This window comes from Salmo trutta, chromosome 5 (genome assembly GCF_901001165.1).
Source record: "Salmo trutta chromosome 5, fSalTru1.1, whole genome shotgun sequence".
Classification (NCBI taxonomy): Eukaryota; Metazoa; Chordata; class Actinopteri; order Salmoniformes; family Salmonidae; genus Salmo; species Salmo trutta.
The window spans coordinates 20,614,610-20,631,074 of record NC_042961.1 but is presented as its reverse complement, the minus strand read 5'-3'; the positions used below and the strand labels follow the sequence as shown (position 1 = coordinate 20,631,074).

The 16,465-nt window shown below is 43.2% G+C and overlaps 1 protein-coding gene across 1 annotated transcript; it reads right to left on the bottom strand.

Moving 5' to 3' along the window:
* Positions 1–267: 267 nt before the first annotated feature.
* si:ch211-125o16.4 (neuroblast differentiation-associated protein AHNAK) lies at positions 268–11,962 on the bottom strand. Its single transcript, XM_029752899.1, has 5 exons — positions 11,859–11,962; positions 6,511–6,565; positions 5,764–5,887; positions 5,438–5,613; positions 268–5,272 (listed from the first exon to the last, which is right to left on the bottom strand). The coding sequence occupies exons 2-5, from the start codon at positions 6,511–6,513 to the stop codon at positions 761–763; spliced, it is 4,815 nt and encodes a 1,604-aa protein (XP_029608759.1). The 5' UTR covers positions 6,514–6,565; positions 11,859–11,962; the 3' UTR covers positions 268–760.
* Between the last annotated feature and the right edge of the window lie 4,503 nt (positions 11,963–16,465).

Below are 16,465 nucleotides of genomic sequence, written 5' to 3'. Positions count from 1 at the left end.
GAAATCTACAGGTACGAATGCATTGAAAATACAGTGACGAACAAAAGGTTTACTATAGGAAGTCTTCCATGAAAGTTTGAGCTTTCTGTGTGTGTGTGATGATTATATCAACTTGGTTCATGTTTACTTGTTTTAATTTCAGTGATGAATATCCAATCAAACAGGAATTCAAACCTGCCATGAATTATAATACTGTTACATATTGTTGTAGTCAATTACAGTATAATTTATAGTCAATCATCAATAAATTATTGAGTCATATAGACATATTGCTATAGTAGTTTATTGGAGAAGGAAATAACGAATTAATAGTATAATTACATTTCACTGTTCAACAATTGTTTTAGCTTAAAATGTGAAGATGACAGCTTCCATAAAGATTGTCTCCTTTATGGGTGAAACATGTCTGAATTGTGACAGATACAATACTGAGGCATTTGTAAAAAAACAAGTAAACTTCCAAGTGAACAGCATTTGGGAAACATTACCATAATTTAAATATGTTTGAGTACACATAGAGCCAATGAGCACATTTTCCTTCATTTTGCTGTCAACTGTTTGAATATAGATGTAGCATATGGATTAACAAAGATATCAGAGAATCGACATACAAATAATTACATGTTTCTGTTTTGTTTGTACATAGAGACAAACCACATCCTTAAAATGGCGTCAACTCATGAACAAATTGATGTATTTACAAAGTAGTTACAATCATGTTGGTTTATCCCAAGTGTAAGGTTCACATGACTGGAAACTATCAATAATCTGCATCAGGCTCTTTGATATTCAGACAAAGCATATTGGAGAGGCTTATTGACATGCTATCGTTTCCCTCCGATGAGTCCACTACAGGGTATTCCAGGCCTATCCCAGATTCAGGTTTTGTAACTTTGAAAGTCCCTCTTTTTAGCTTAGTGGAACTATCTACGTCTGAGGTGGAGCTGACATCAAGGCTAGGGGTACGGAGCTCACCTTTCACTTCTGGTAGGGAGACATTAGCTGTGGGTGTTTTTGCTTTAAATATATTCAACCGCTCCATGATGTTAATAAATCCTGAAGGTGATGTCACCTTCTGTCCTTCTTTCACTTTAGGCAAACTGACCTCTATGCCAGCTGTTTCAAGGCCTCCTTCAAGCTTTGGCGTGTCCATCTCACCAAGGGCCTTGGCAGCATCTTGGAATGCACTCTCAATCTTGTTGTTCTGTGGTAGTCTGTGAAATGTAAACATTGGCACCTCCACCTGATCACGCTTTGATTCATCCCCACTATGTTCTTCCTCATCGTCCATGTCAGAATCTTTACCTTTTAAGCCAGAGGAGTTAAAGCTTGGCCACTTGAATGGCCATTTGAATGTACTTTTGTGAGTGTCTCCCTCTTCCTCAACATCTACTTTGAGGTCAGCTTCTGGTACATTTACATCCAAATCTGGCATGTCAGCACTGGCCTCAAGTCCAGGAGCAGAGAGACTCAGTTCAGGGGTACTAATCTCTCCCTCAATTTTGGGGACTGAAACTTCCACATCAGGTGTATTTACATCTGCACTAGCATTAAATTCTGTGCCCTTTATTCTAGGTCCCGAGAGACCAAACTTTGGCATCTTAAAATGAGGCAGTTTTTCAGAAGGAGCCTCAATGTCAACATCTGGAGCTTTAAACTTGACCACAGGGCCTTTAATGTCTGGGACACTTACTTCAATTCCTGGGGTAGAGAGACTTAGATCAGGACCATTCAACTCTACCTCAGGGCCAGAGCGGTCCATTTTTGGTAAACTTAGATTTACATCTGGAGCACTGATATCTCTTTTAACATTAGGATCAGATCGCTTGAGGTATGCTTGAGGTAGAGAACAATCTACCTTTGGGGCTTCAAGCCGATTCTCAACTCTGGGAACTGAAACATTAATGTCAGGTGTCTCAACGTCAAGGTTTTGTCCCTCCAGTTCAGAACCTGAAAGGCCAAATGTGGGGAGCTTAAAATGGGGCAATTTGAATTTGCCTGAAGGGGCATCAGTGTCTACATCTGGAGCTTTTAGATCTAGTCCAGGTCCTTTGAGATCAGTTTTGGGTACATTCATTCTAATCTCTGGTACATTCACGTCACCATCAAGTTTGGGGGCAGAACGGTTGAGATCTGGTGTTTTCAGCTCTACTACAGAGGCTTGGAGGTCAGCTGTCGGTAAATTGACATCTACATCAGGAACAGAGACATCCAATTTTGGGGCCTTTAGCTCAGCATCAAGGTTTGGTCCTTTAACTCTTGGTCCTGTTAAACTGGATTTGGGGAGTTTGAATTTGGGCAACTTCAAGGTTCCAGATGGGGCATCAAGGTCAACTTCTGGGGCTTTAAGATCTATCGCTCGACCTTTAATGCCAGCTTCAGGCAAACTGGTACTCAAATCTGGAGCAGCCATAGATCCCTTGATTTTGGGGGCAGAAAGGTCTGGTGTTTTCAGCTCTACTACAGAGGCTTGGAGGTCAGCTGTCGGTAAATTGACATCCACATCAGGAACAGAGACATCCAATTTTGGGGCCTTTAGCTCAGCATCAAGGTTTGGTCCTTTAACTCTTGGTCCTGTTAAACTGGATTTGGGGAGTTTGAATTTGGGCAACTTCAAGGTTCCAGATGGGGCATCAAGGTCAACTTCTGGGGCTTTAAGATCTATTGCTCGACCTTTAATGCCAGCTTCAGGCAAACTGGTCCTCAAATCTGGAGCAGCCATAGATCCCTTGATTTTGGGGGCAGAAAGGTCTGGTGTTTTCAGCTCTACTACAGGGGTTAGGAGGTCAGCAGTCGGCAAACTGACATCCACATCAGGAACAGAGACATCCAATTTTGGGGCCTTTAGCTCAGCATCAAGGTTTGGTCCTTTAACTCTTCGCCCAGTTAAACTGAATTTTGGGAGTTCGTATTTTGGCAACTTGAATGTTCCAGAAGGAGCATCAGGGTCAACTTCAGGCAAACTGATATTGAAATCTGGAACAGCAATGTCTTCCTCAATTGCTGGTGCTGAGAGGTTGAGATCTGTTGTTTTCAAGTTGAGACAAGGCCCTTTCAGATCTGCTTCAGGTGAATTAACATCAACAGCTAATTCTGGGGTCTTAAGATCAGCATCGACATCAAGTTCCGGTCCTTTTACTTTTCTTATTTTTGGCCATTTTAGTTTCGGCAACTTGAATTTTCCAGAGGGAGCATCAAGGTCTAAATCTACATCTGGTCCTTTGAGGTCAGCTTCAGGCAAACTGACATTGATATCTGGAACAGCGATGTTTCCTTCAATTGCTTGTGCTGAGAGGTTGAGATCAGAGCCTTGGAGATCTGCTTCTGGTAAATTCACATCAACCTCCGGAGCTGAGAGGTCCAAATCTGCTTTCTTTAGATCAGCATCAATATCAAGGTTTGGTCCCTTCACCTTATGTCCAGACCAGTTAATTTTGGGCATTTTTAAAGTTGGAAATCGTTTCTTTCCAGTGGGTGCCTCAATGTTGACATCTGGTGCCTGAAGATCTACATCTGGAACAGCAATGTCTGCTGTAATTGATGGTGTGGAGAGGTTAAGATCAAGGCCTTGGAGATCTGCTCCTGGTAAATTCACATCAACCTTGGGAGCTGATAGGTCCAAATCTGCTCTCTTCAGATCACCATCAAGCTTTGGTCCCTTCACCTTCTGTCCAGTCCAGTTAATTGTGGGCATTTTTAAAGTTGGAAATCTTTGCTTTCCAGAGGGTGTCTTAATGTCGACCTCTGGTGCCTGAAGATCTACATCTGGACCTTTCAAATCAGCTGTGGGCTTCTTTAGGTTGAACCACTTGAATTTTCCAGAATGAGCATCAGTGTCAACATCTACCTCTGGGCCTTCAAGGTCAGCTTTGGGTAAAGTAAGATCTACATCTGGTGCATTTATTTCTCCAACGTTTGGAGTGGTGAGATTCAATACTTCGGGACTCTTAACCTTGGGTCCAGAGAGACCAAACTTTGGCTTTTTTAGAGTAAGCCATTTTAATTTCCCTGAAAGGGGCTCAATGTCCACTTCTGATGTGTTCAAGTCTACTTCAGGGCCTTTGATATCTGCATTTGGCAAATTGGTGCGCAAATCAGGCATGTTAAGCCCTGCCTCAACTTCAGGGACAGAGAGACTGAGGTCAGGTGCCTTCAGATCTGCATCAACATCAATGTCTGGAGCTTTTATATTTGGTCCAGAGAGCCTGAAATTGGGCTTTTTGAGTGTTGGGAACTTAAGTTTCCCAGTGGGAGGATGAATATCACCAACAGGGGCTTTCATATCTATCTCAGGGCCGCTGAGGTCTGCTTTGGGTAAATTCAATTCTAAATCTAGTTTGCTCATCTCAGCCTCAATCTTTGGGACAGAAAGATCAACGGTTGGTTTCTCCAGATCTGCCTTAACATCCACACCAGGGGAGTTGACTTTGGGCCCATGAAGACCAAATTTGTGGTTATTTAAATGAGGCCATTTGAATTTACTTGAGGGAGCCTCAATGTTGATATCTGGAGCTTGCAGATCTACCTCAGCTTTTGGTATACTCAAGTCTAATTCTGATGCGCTTATCTCTCCATCAATGTTGGGAGTGGAGAGATTCATGTCAGGTGCAGACAGGTCAGCATCTATGTCCACTTCATGTCCCTTCATTTTTGGTCCAGATAATCCAGACTTGGGCTTTGTGAGAGTAAACCATTTGAATTTGCCAGAAGGAGCCTCTATGTCAACATCTGGAGCTTTCAAGACAGCATTTGGCCCATTCAAATCTGGGTGTTTGATTTCCACATCAGGGGCTGAGAGGTTCAGGTCTTGTGTCTCTAGCTCTCCACTGAAACCAGGGCCTTCTAAATCTGCTGATACATTCACATCTCCCTTTGGCGCTTTGGCTTTTATGTGTGGTAGTTTGAAGTGAGGCATTTTGAATTTTGGATGCTTGTACTTCAATCCACTCGTCTTAACCTCAGGTTTCTCCAAGTCAAGTGAAGCATCTGGAGTGCTGAACTCTGGTGTTGATAGACTGACTTTAGGGTGTGTGAGGGTGCCCTCCTGATCTGCTCCTTTCATTACTGGCCCAGATATTCCAATGGGGAACTTTGCACCTCCATCAGGTCCAAGTGTGTCCAATGTCACATTGGGCAATTCCCCATTCAAAGTGGGACCATTGATTTCATTCTTCAACCAGCCTTCTGCATTTAATTGTCCATTGAGGCCATTAACCTCAATAGGTGGTGCCTCAACTGCTCGCTGCATTCTGCTGTAGGTATGTTTGAGCATCTGTAGACAATCAAATAGCAATTAAGTGGTAGTCAATGGACAAATACTAAGGTATTGATTCATAATACATTATTAATATAATTGTTCAGAAATGAAAAAGAACCTTGAGCATAGTGTAATGACTGCTGGCATAAATCATGAAGTAAATTTGATTCTGAAACGTACATCCCCGGGACTTTTGAGACCATTGTCCAATGAGCCGAGACTGACACTGGCATTCAGATCCGGCTTTGTCACAAAACTCATGTTGTCTTCGTAAGGCTCCATGATCTTAAGTATTTTCATCAGGTCATCTTTATTGAGGTGGTTAAGATGTATGGTGGCAGCAACAATCTCATCGCCTAAAACAGTAGAAAGAATGGAGGGTTGAAAAAATAGCTGTTGTTTTCTTATATGTACAACCAATAACAAAACGTACATATTCTTTACATTTTATAATTAGGAATGTTTTTTTTGTTGTTGCAGAAATTAACTGATCTGTGACATTTTACCTTCTTTCAAGCCACTCTTATTAGTGACTCTAGGGTCTGTGATTCCAGTGATGACAACTCCTCCTCTGTCTGAATCCTCCAGGACCAAGCTTTCGGAATAACGTCTTAGCTGACTTTTCCCATTCTAAGAGGTCAACAATGAAATACAATTAAATCAAATCAATTGTAGTCACTATCATGAAGTTTAAGCATCAACTGTTTGTAACAGTTACATTAGCATGTGAGCAGTATTCAAAGACTCTGGTAAGACAAAACATTTGCATGGTTTTAGGATCTGATTTCCAACAGGATAGATAGCTTGTTTTTAGAAGAACATACTTCCTCAATGCTTCTGTGCTTTAAAGGGAAAATCTGCATTTCAAACACTGTTTTTGTAAAAAGTTGAGGGGTAAGACTGGAGAAATTAAACCACTCTCAAATTCATAGACAGAGCAATGGATGCAAGGACTGACCAACCATTATATAAAAAGTATAGTTTTAACATGTTTTGAAGCTAGTGTTGGTTTACAATTCCATAGTTTACTAACAATGGAGCAAAATAAATGGATATATTTTGGGTTCTGATGGGGTATGACAGTGGAACTAACCTAATGAAGCTTTTATAAGTTAGATTCTTCATGAATCAATGGGTATAATTAATTTAAAAGTAAAAAAAATGGATGTACCAATCGTAGATTGCCTCTTTAATGGGAAGCATAAAAGGTTATGAAATGTCAGGAAATTGTATAAATAAAGTATTTCACTCACCATGATTTCTGAAGTATATTTACAGCAGCATATCAAGACAAATGTTCACTATAACCTGTAAAAACAAAAAAGTAGTGAGGTGCAGTTAATAATGTCGTTTAAGAAGCAGATATAAACAGTAAAACAATTCATCTTACGTTCTACAATTAAAATGTGAAATTATTGCAGTTACTACACTGAACAAATATATAAACGCAACATGCAACAGTTTCAAAGATTTTGAGTTGCAGTTCATGTAAGGAAATCAGTCAATTGAAAAAAATTAATTAGTCCCTAATCTATGGATTTCACATGACTGGGAATACAGATATGCATCTGTTCTTCAAAGATACCTAAAAAAAAAAGTAGGGCGTGGATCAGAAAACCAGTCAGTATCTGGTGTGACCACCATTTGCCTCATGCAGCGCGACACAGCTCCTTCGCATAGAGTTGATCAGGCTGTTGATTGTGGCTGCCCATACCATAACCCCACCACCACCACGGGGTACTCTGTTCACAATGTTGACATCAGCAAACCACTCGCCCACACGCTATCTGCCATCTGCCCGGGAGTGTTGAAACCGGGATTCACACTTCTCTAGCATGCCAGTGGTCATCGAAGGTGAGAATTTGCCCACTGAAGTCGATTGCGACGTCAAACTGCAGTCAGGTCAAGACCCTGGTGAGGACAACGAACATGCAGATGAGCTTCCCTGAGGCGGTTTCTGACAGTTTGTGCAGCAGTTATTCGGTTGTGCAAACCCACAGTTTCATCAGCTGTCCGGGTGGCTGGTCTCAGACGATCCAGCAGGTGAAGAAGCTGGATGTGGTGGTCCTGGGCTGGCTTGGTTACACGTGGTCTGCTATTGTGAGACCTGTTGGACGTACTGCCAAATTCTCTAAAATGACGTTGGAGGTGGCTTATCGTAGAGAAATGAACATTAAATGATCTGCCAACAGCTCCGGTGGACATTCCTGCAGTCAACAGGCCAATTGCACGATCCCTCAAAACTTGAGATATCTGTGCACATTTTAGTGGCCTTTTATTTTATTTTTTGTTCAGTATAATTACAAAAGTTCCTCACATTCTAATAATATCTGTATGTGTTGATATAACCGGTAACACTTTAGAGGTGTAGCTAGCAGGAAACCACATCCTTTCTGAGCCCAGTGGGTGAAACATCCACACATGCATGTACATGCGCGCACACACACAAACGCATACCACTTCGTGGAAGTAAAAACTACTTTTTATTCAGGTGACAACACTTCAGAACAGAGTTAATGCATCTCTCTGGTCAGACTTACACCTGAATAGTCTTTCCTAGACTTTTGCTACGTCTCAAGACGCCCTAACCCCACTCATACAAAATGATAAACAATTCATCACACAAAAGATGCGTTATGGCCTAGGAATGCCACTCATTTAAATAAAGGGGAAGACAACTATCATTCTAAACAAAACTACATATTACATTCTTACTACATTCTCGCATCAATACCGGAGTTATCATGTCATAACACGCAACAACCAACCAAAACAGAAATTGGACTCTACCAGTGGTTCCCAAACTTGTTATCATCCCGTACCCCTTCAAACATTCAACCTCCAGATCCCGTAGGTGAAGACACCGGATGTGGAGATCCTGGGCTGGCGTGGGAACACGTGATCTGAGGTTGTGAGGCTGGTTGGATGTACGGCCAAATTCTCTAAAACAGTGGTTCCCAAACTTTTTATAGTCCCGTACCCCTTCAAACATTCAACCTCCACCTCTAGCACCAGGGTCAGCACACTCTAAAATGTTGTTTTTTGCCATCATTGTAAGCCTGCCACACACACACTATATGATACATTTATTAAACATAAGAACTATTGTGAGTTTTTGTCACAACCCGGCTCATGGGAGGTGACAAAGAGCTCATATAGGACCAGGGCACAAATAATAATATAATAATAATCAATAATGTGGCTCTTTTTTTAGCCATCTTACATATAAAACCTTATTTGTTCATCAACAATTGTGAATAACTCACCACAGGTTAATGAGAAGGGTGTGCTTGAAAGGATGCACATACCTCTGCAATGTTGGGTTGTATTGGAGAGAGTCTCAGTCTTAAACCATTTTCCACACACAGTCTGTACATGTACTTAGTTTTCATGCTCGTGAGGGCTGAGAATCCACTCTCACATAGGTATGTGGTTGCAAAGGGCATCAGTGTCTTAATAGCTTGATATGACAAGGCAGGATACTCTGAGAGCAGCCCTATCCAGAAATCTGGCAGTGGCTTCTGATTAAATTCAATTTTCACCGAACCGCTTGTTGCAATTTCGATGAGGCTCTCTTGTTCAGATATCGGTAAGTGGACTGGAGGCAGGCCATGAAAGGGATAACGAATCCAGTTGTTTGTGTCGTCCATTTCGGGAAAGTATCTGCGTAATTGCGCACCCAACTAACTCAGGTGCTTCACAATATCACATTTGACATTGTCTGTAAGCTTGATCATTAGCACACAGAAAATCATACAATGATGGAAAGACCTGTGTGTTGTCCTTGTTAATGCAGACAGAGAAGAGCTCCAACTTCTTAATCATAGCCACAATTTTGTACCGAACATTGAATATAGTTGCGAAGAGTCCCTCTAATCCTAGATTCAGATCATTCAGGCGAGAAAAAACATAGGCCAGTTGTGTGAGAAACTTGTCATCATGTAAGCGGTCAGACAAGTGAAAATGATGGTCAGTAAAGAAAACTTTAAGCTCGTCTCTCAATTAAAAAAAAAAAACGTGTCAATACTTTATAACCAGCGCACTTCTGTATGTTGAAAAAGCGTTACATGGTCGCTGCCCATATCATTGCACAATGCAGAAAATACACGAGAGTTCAGGGGCCTTGCTTTAACAAAGTTAACCATTTTCACTGTAGCCATATCTGTGGCAGCAGGAAGAATTAAGTCCTCCACAATAGTGGAGGACTTAATAGTGCCTGTCCAAGCCACTCAGTTGCTCACCATATAAGACGCTTCTAGCCCCTTCTTATTAATGGTATCTGTTGCATTTATACATGTCTTACTACTCTTAATTCTCGCTCAAAAAACTCCCATGGCTTATTTTTCAAATTGTCATGTTTAGTTTCTAAATGTCTGCACAAGAGTGAAGGATTCATCGAGTTGTGAGATAGTACTTTTGCACATATATCACATTGTGGCTGAGGAAAGGCACTACTCCCAATATAAGTGAACCCCAAATCAATGTAGTTCTCATCATATTTGCGCCTCTTCGATGGTCCAACATCCCTGTCTGTTGTTCGGTGCTTTCCCGGGTAAGGGGGCAGTACCCCCAACGGCATTGTACGCATACCCCAGTTTGGGAATAGCCGGACTATACTATACACTATGTTTACAAAATATTATGAACACCTGCTCTTACCATAACAGACTGACCAGGTGAAAGCTATGATCCATTATTGATGTCACCTGTTAAATCCACTTCAGTCAGTGTAGATGAAGGGGAGGAGACCGGCTAAAGAATGATTTTTAAGTCTTGAGACAATTGAGACATGGATTATGTATGTGTACAAGACAACATTTAAGTGCCGTTGAACGGGGCATGGTAGTAGGTGCCAGGCGCACCAGCTTGTGTGAAGAACTGCAGCGCTGCAGGGTTTTTCATGCTCAACAGTTTACTGTGTGTATCAAGAATGGTACACCACCCAAAGGACATCCAAACAACTTGAACCAACTGTAAGAAGCATTGGGGTGAACATGGGCCAGCATCCCTGTGGAGCGCTTTCGACACCTTGTAAAGTCCATGCCCTGACAAATTGATGCTGTTCTGAGGGCAAGGGGGGGTGTAACACAATATTAGGAAGGTGTTCTTAATGTTTATAATGACAATAATTCTTAATATCCATGCTAAAGCTTGTCAAAGCTCTCTGCCTTTAATTTACTGCCGCCAGACTGACAGACAGAGTGACAGCGACACCCACAAACAGCCTCACACTCAGGAATCCAAGGCATGGCCCCGTGCCAGGATGCTCAGGGGAATGTATTGCAAACCAGTTGGTTGAGACACATGCTAGCTTACATGCCATACCTACTACCACAGCCGCACACTGCCACACACACTACTCTCAATGAATGTCAATACATTCACCTGCATTGTGATACTGAGGGTTTGGTGGGCAGCAGGTCAGAAAGAAGAAATGGTGGAAGTGGAATTATGAGCGTCATGATTTTGGCTTCAAAACAATACATTATTACACCACCACAAATGCATTCTGTGAAAATGTAAAACATGAAGCCACATAAGTTTGCTTACAATTTTAACCGGTCTCTCTGTTTCATGAAAAGGAAAAAAGTTATTTTTCAATCTCTGAGGATAAATATTAGAAGTAAAAGAAGATATAAGACAGTTGAAGCAAGTCAATAGTTGTGGGTTTATAATTGTGGCTTCATAGGCCAGCAAAAATACAGCTTGAATGGCTTGGCTTGGTATGCAACACATTAAATATGTAAAAGGAGTTCTATGAGACAATGATTGAAATGCTGTATACCATTTCAGCATGTTATGGTGACTTCATTCTCATCTGACCACTATGAAGAACATAATGCAACAGCAACACCTCAGAGAAATTAAGTAACAAGGGTACTATAAAAGACACAATACACATGTTTCCGTGACATAGATTAAGCTTGGACTAAAAAGCGTGCTCAACTGGAGAATCTCAATGGAGAATTCTATTGCAGGACTAGGCTTAATGTGAGTCTGGAAAACCAGCCCTATATGGTTGATGAATAGTACCACACTAGCAAAATCCACTTCACCAATCATTGATCAATCTACAGTTCTGGGCAAGGTATTTTGACAAACTATCTTTCAGGATGACGCAAAGTGCCTAGTTCATTCACAATCAGCCAACAACAATAACCCATGTGGCAAAATACATGACTGAAATATAACCCTACATCCACCCACAAATGTTGATATAACACAAATCAAGTCGTAGGGGCACACAAATCAAATGATTTTCTACCTTCACCTGCTCATTTACATTTAAGTCAAGGCAATTTCATGAGGGACTATTTAATCTGTTTAGCAAAACATTTAAAATATAAAACTAAAAGAATTTCATAAAATTGCAAAAACTATAAATCCATTACTAGTTTCAACACAACACGATGAACAACTGTTAGGCCTCTGTACTTTACATACAAGATCACTAAACTGATTAAAGTTCCCATTGTACCATCAGCACGAATGACAATGTTAAATATCACATTCTAATGGCAACAAAAGGCTTATAAAGCTCATCTTTGTATGCTGGGGCTTCGCTGGGCTCAGATTAGGGCATAGGATGGGAAGGACTCACCTTGTCAACGTCTTAGAGATGTGTCCTCCAAAAGCCCAGGCAATGTTGTCTCCTCTGTACCTCAGCTGTTCTGTCAATTTAAGAGGATCTGTCAGTTAAATGCCTTCTCTGACCACCGCCTGAGCTGGAGAACAGGTTAGGCTACACCTAGACCTGCTCCTCAGTGCCACCCCAACCCCCACCCTGAACCCTTTCACAGGGAGAGGGACATGTCATACACATTTTCGGCTGGTGACAACCGAAACCTGCGAAGAGAGTGAGAGGTCATGAATAAGAGAAGTACACACCACTCCTCCTTAACAGGCTGAACCAGGTTTACAAAGAGAAAAGAAACAGAGGCCTGCAATAGTTGCAAAACATGCACTTACACTCATCAACAAATATATGCGTTCACACACACACACACACACACACACACACACACACACACACACACACACACACACACACACACACACACACACACACACACACACACACACACACAGAGAGCTCTGGAAAAATGAATGGAATCAAAAGATTCTGACCATCAACCATTCATCAGTATTTGCCATCTCCTACTGTATCCAACTGACCTGTGTATTGAAGGGGGACTGAGGTGTTCTTGTTTTTAAAGCCTTGAACCTTATTGTGATCTCTCAAAGAGTTGATTAATTATCTTTAATTTAATGAAAAGTCTGTGTATGTTTGTTATTTCAACTTTGGGGCTTTGTGTGTCCATACAGTTGGTACATGGCAGGCATCTTACCTCTACCCATCAACCCCTCCACTACATCATCATCATCATACTGTATACTGTGATTTACTTTACTTACTGATTCCACTTCGTCCCAGGTAGGACATAAGGCCATAGACTATGAAATTACTGAGTTATGCTTACTATGTGCACCATACCAAAACCAGGCATAGCATAGTGAGTCATTGCCCTACCCACTCTGTCAATGAATAAAATTTTAGAACAGTGCATCACAAGAGTAGGGCTCAGCTCCAGGAAAACAGTTGTTCTCTACAGTGGTAAGTGCTATAAAAAATGCCTCTGAACTCAAGGTTTAATTTCCTGATTGGGTGTTGGCAAGTGAACATGATATCTCAGGATGAGACAAAAACCTACTTGCATTGAAGATATCGAAAAACAGAGTGGTGAACAATTGATACGTGGGTAACATGCAGATCGATTCTTTCCTGAATATTTTCATTCAGAGACAATCAACATAACATCTGTCAATAATATGATTTATAATCAGACTGAAAACATTTGCATATCTGAAGGGACTGGATAGGTGAAGCATGGTAACAGCTTCACCAAGCCTTCCAATACCCTATGAAAGTCCCGCCTACTTCCTGGTGCAAGTCCCGTATTGTTTTTGAATGGGGGTCAAGCTTACCATCAAATTCATGAAAATGGAACCACTTAAGATATACAGTACCAGTGAAACGTTTTCACACACCTACTCATTCAAGGGTTCTTCTTTATTTTTACTATTTTCTACATTATAGAATAATAGTGAAGACATCAAAACTATGAAATAACACATATGGAATCATGCAGTAACCAAAAAAGTGTAAAATAGATTAAAATATTTTTTACATCTGAGATTCTTCAAAGTAGCCACCCTTTGCCTTGATGACAACTTTGCACACTCTTGGCATTCTCTCAACCAGCTTCATGAGGTAGTCACCTGGAATGCATTTCAATTAACAGGTGTGTCTTGTTAAAAGTTAATTTGTGGAATTTCTTTCCTTCTTAGTGTGTTTGAGCATTAAGTTGAGCATTGAGCATTATGTTGTGACAAGGTAGGGGTGGTATACAGAAGATAGCCTTATTTTGTAAAAGACCAAGTCCATATTATGGCAAAAACAGTTCAAATAAGCAAATAGAACCGACAGGCCATCATTACTTTAAGACATGAAGGTCAGTCTATCCAGAAAATGTCAAGAACTTTGAAAGTTTCTTCAAGGGCAGTTGCAAAAACCATCAAGCTATCAGAACTTGGATATGAGTCACAGATGTTTATTGACCCAAAAGACAGGTCAGATGCAGGCAGAGGTCTGTAATCCAATAAGGTACAGAATAGCAGGCGGGCTTGGGGTCAGGACAGGCAGAGATTCGTAAACGGGTCAGAGTCAATCAGGTACAGCCCGGCAGGCAGAATGGCAAGGAGAATGGAGAAATTAGGAAACAGAACTTGAGAAAGCAGGGAGACGGGAAAACACGCTGGTAAGACCTGGCAAGACAAGACAAACTGGCAACAGACAAACAGAGAACACAGGTATAAATACACTGGGGATAATGAGGATATCAAGGCACAAGGTGATACAGATACAGACACAGGAGGCAGATGGTTGGTGTCTTACAATGTTTATTAATCCAAAAAGGGTTAGGCAAGAGAGTGGTCGTGTACAGGCAAAAGGTCAAAACCAGTTCAGAGTCCAATAGGTACCGAAGGGCAGGCAGATTCAAGGTCAGGGCAGGCAGAATGATCAGGCAGGCGGGAAAATAGTCCAGAGTCAGGCAGTGGTCAAAACCGGGAAGGCGAATAGAAAAGGAGTATGGGGAAAAACACGCTGGTTGACTTGACTAAACATACAAGACGAACTGGCACAGAGAGACAGGAAACACAGGGATAAATACACTGGGGAAAATAAGCGACACCTGGAGGGGGTGGAGACAATCACAGGGACAGGTGAAACAGATAGGGGGGTGACAGAGGAAGATGGGCAACACCTGGAGGGGGTTGGAGACAAGCACAAAGACAGGTGAAACAGATCAGGGTGTGACAGTACCCCCCCACCCCCACCTCTAGGGGCGCCACCTGGTGTCCTACCTGTGCGCATACCTGGTTGACCGGGCTGCTGGCATTGGAACTCGGCGATGAGACCTGGGTCCAGGATGTCCCTAGTGGGGACCTAGCATCTCTCCTCCGGGCCATAACCCTCCCAGTCAACCAAGTACTGGAATCCCTTGCCCCGCAGTCGAACCTTCAGGAGGCACCTCACCGTGTACGCCGGTTGGCCGTCGATGAGAAGGGGGAGAGGGGTGGGTCTGGAAACAGGAGACAAAGGGCTGTGAGACATAGGTTTAATCCTAGACACAAGAAAATGGGATGAATACAGAGGGTACGGGGCAACAGAAAATGAAGAGCAGAGGGGCTAATGATCTTGGAGATGGGGAAAGGGACGATAAAGTGGGGGGAAAGTTTGTGGGACTCCACCCGGAGGGGCAGGTCACGAGTGGACAGCCATACCCTCTACCCGAGATGATACTGGGGAGCCGGGGTCCGGTGGTGGTCCGCTTGGACTGCGGGTGGAACCCGGAGGACAGGTTGGCCGATGACCCAATGAGTGTACAGAACGCCTTGCAGAACAGGGACGAGAACTGAGGGCCCCGGTTGGAGACCATGTCCACCGTCAGTCCATGGATCCGGAAGACGTACTGCACCATGAGCTGGGTCGTCTCTTTGGCAGAGGGTAGCTTTGGGAAAGGAATGAAGTGGCTGGCTTTGGAAAACCGGTCCACTACTGTCAGGATGGTGGTGTTGCCATCAGATGGGGGAAGACCCGTGACGGGATATGTGAGACCAGGGACGGTGAGGGACAAGCAGTGGTTGAAGAAAACCAGCCGGAGCTTGCCAAGGTGTCTTGTTCTGCGCACAGACTGTGCAGGCGGCAACGAATGAGGAGACGTCCAGGAGCATGGTAGGCCACCAAAAGCGTTGTCGCACAAAGGCCAGGGTCCGATGGGAGCCCGGGTGGCAGGCAAGCCTGGAGGACCGAGGAGCTGGGCCCGGACGTCTCCTGGGCCCCCTGGTCAGTAGGAGAGGGAGAAGTTAAATCCGGGTGAAAAGCAGGGCCCACCTCGCTTTCCTGGAATTGAGACGCTTGGCGATGTGGAGATATTCCAGGTTCTTGTGGTCCGTCCACACAATGAACGGATGTTCCGCCGCCTCCAACCAGTGTCTCCACTCCTCCAACACCATCTTCACCACAAGAAGCTCACGATTCCCCACATCGTAGTTCCTCTCTGTGGCGTTGAGGCGATGGGAGAAGAAGGCGCAGGGATGTAACTTGAGGTCTAGGGCAGAATGCTGGAACAGGACAGCCACCACTCCGACATCCGAAGCATCGGCCTTCACCACGAACTGACGAGATGGGTCAGGATGAACCAATATGGAAGCAGTGGTGAAGAGGTGCTTGAGGTCCCGGAACACCCGGTCAGCAGCTGGGGACCATGTGAACGGAACCTTGGGAGAGGTGAGTGCAGACAGGTGGGAAGCCAGGGTGCTGTAACCCCGGATAAAGCGGCGATAGAAGTTGGAAAATCCCAGGAAATGTTGCAGCTGCACTCTGGACATAGGCTGGGGCAAATCCACCACCGCTCTCACCTTCCCGGGATCCATCTGTACATTCCCTGCAACGATGATGTAACCAAGGAAGAGGATGGTGGAGCGATGGAATTTGCATTTGTCCACTTTCACAAAAAGCTGGTTCTCCAGGGGGCACTGGAGGACCTGTTGGACATGGAGCAGGTGTTCTTGGGCTGACTGGGAGAAATTAACGGGTTCAACAATTCTCGGAGAACGTCATTACAGCGGGCCTGGAACACAGCA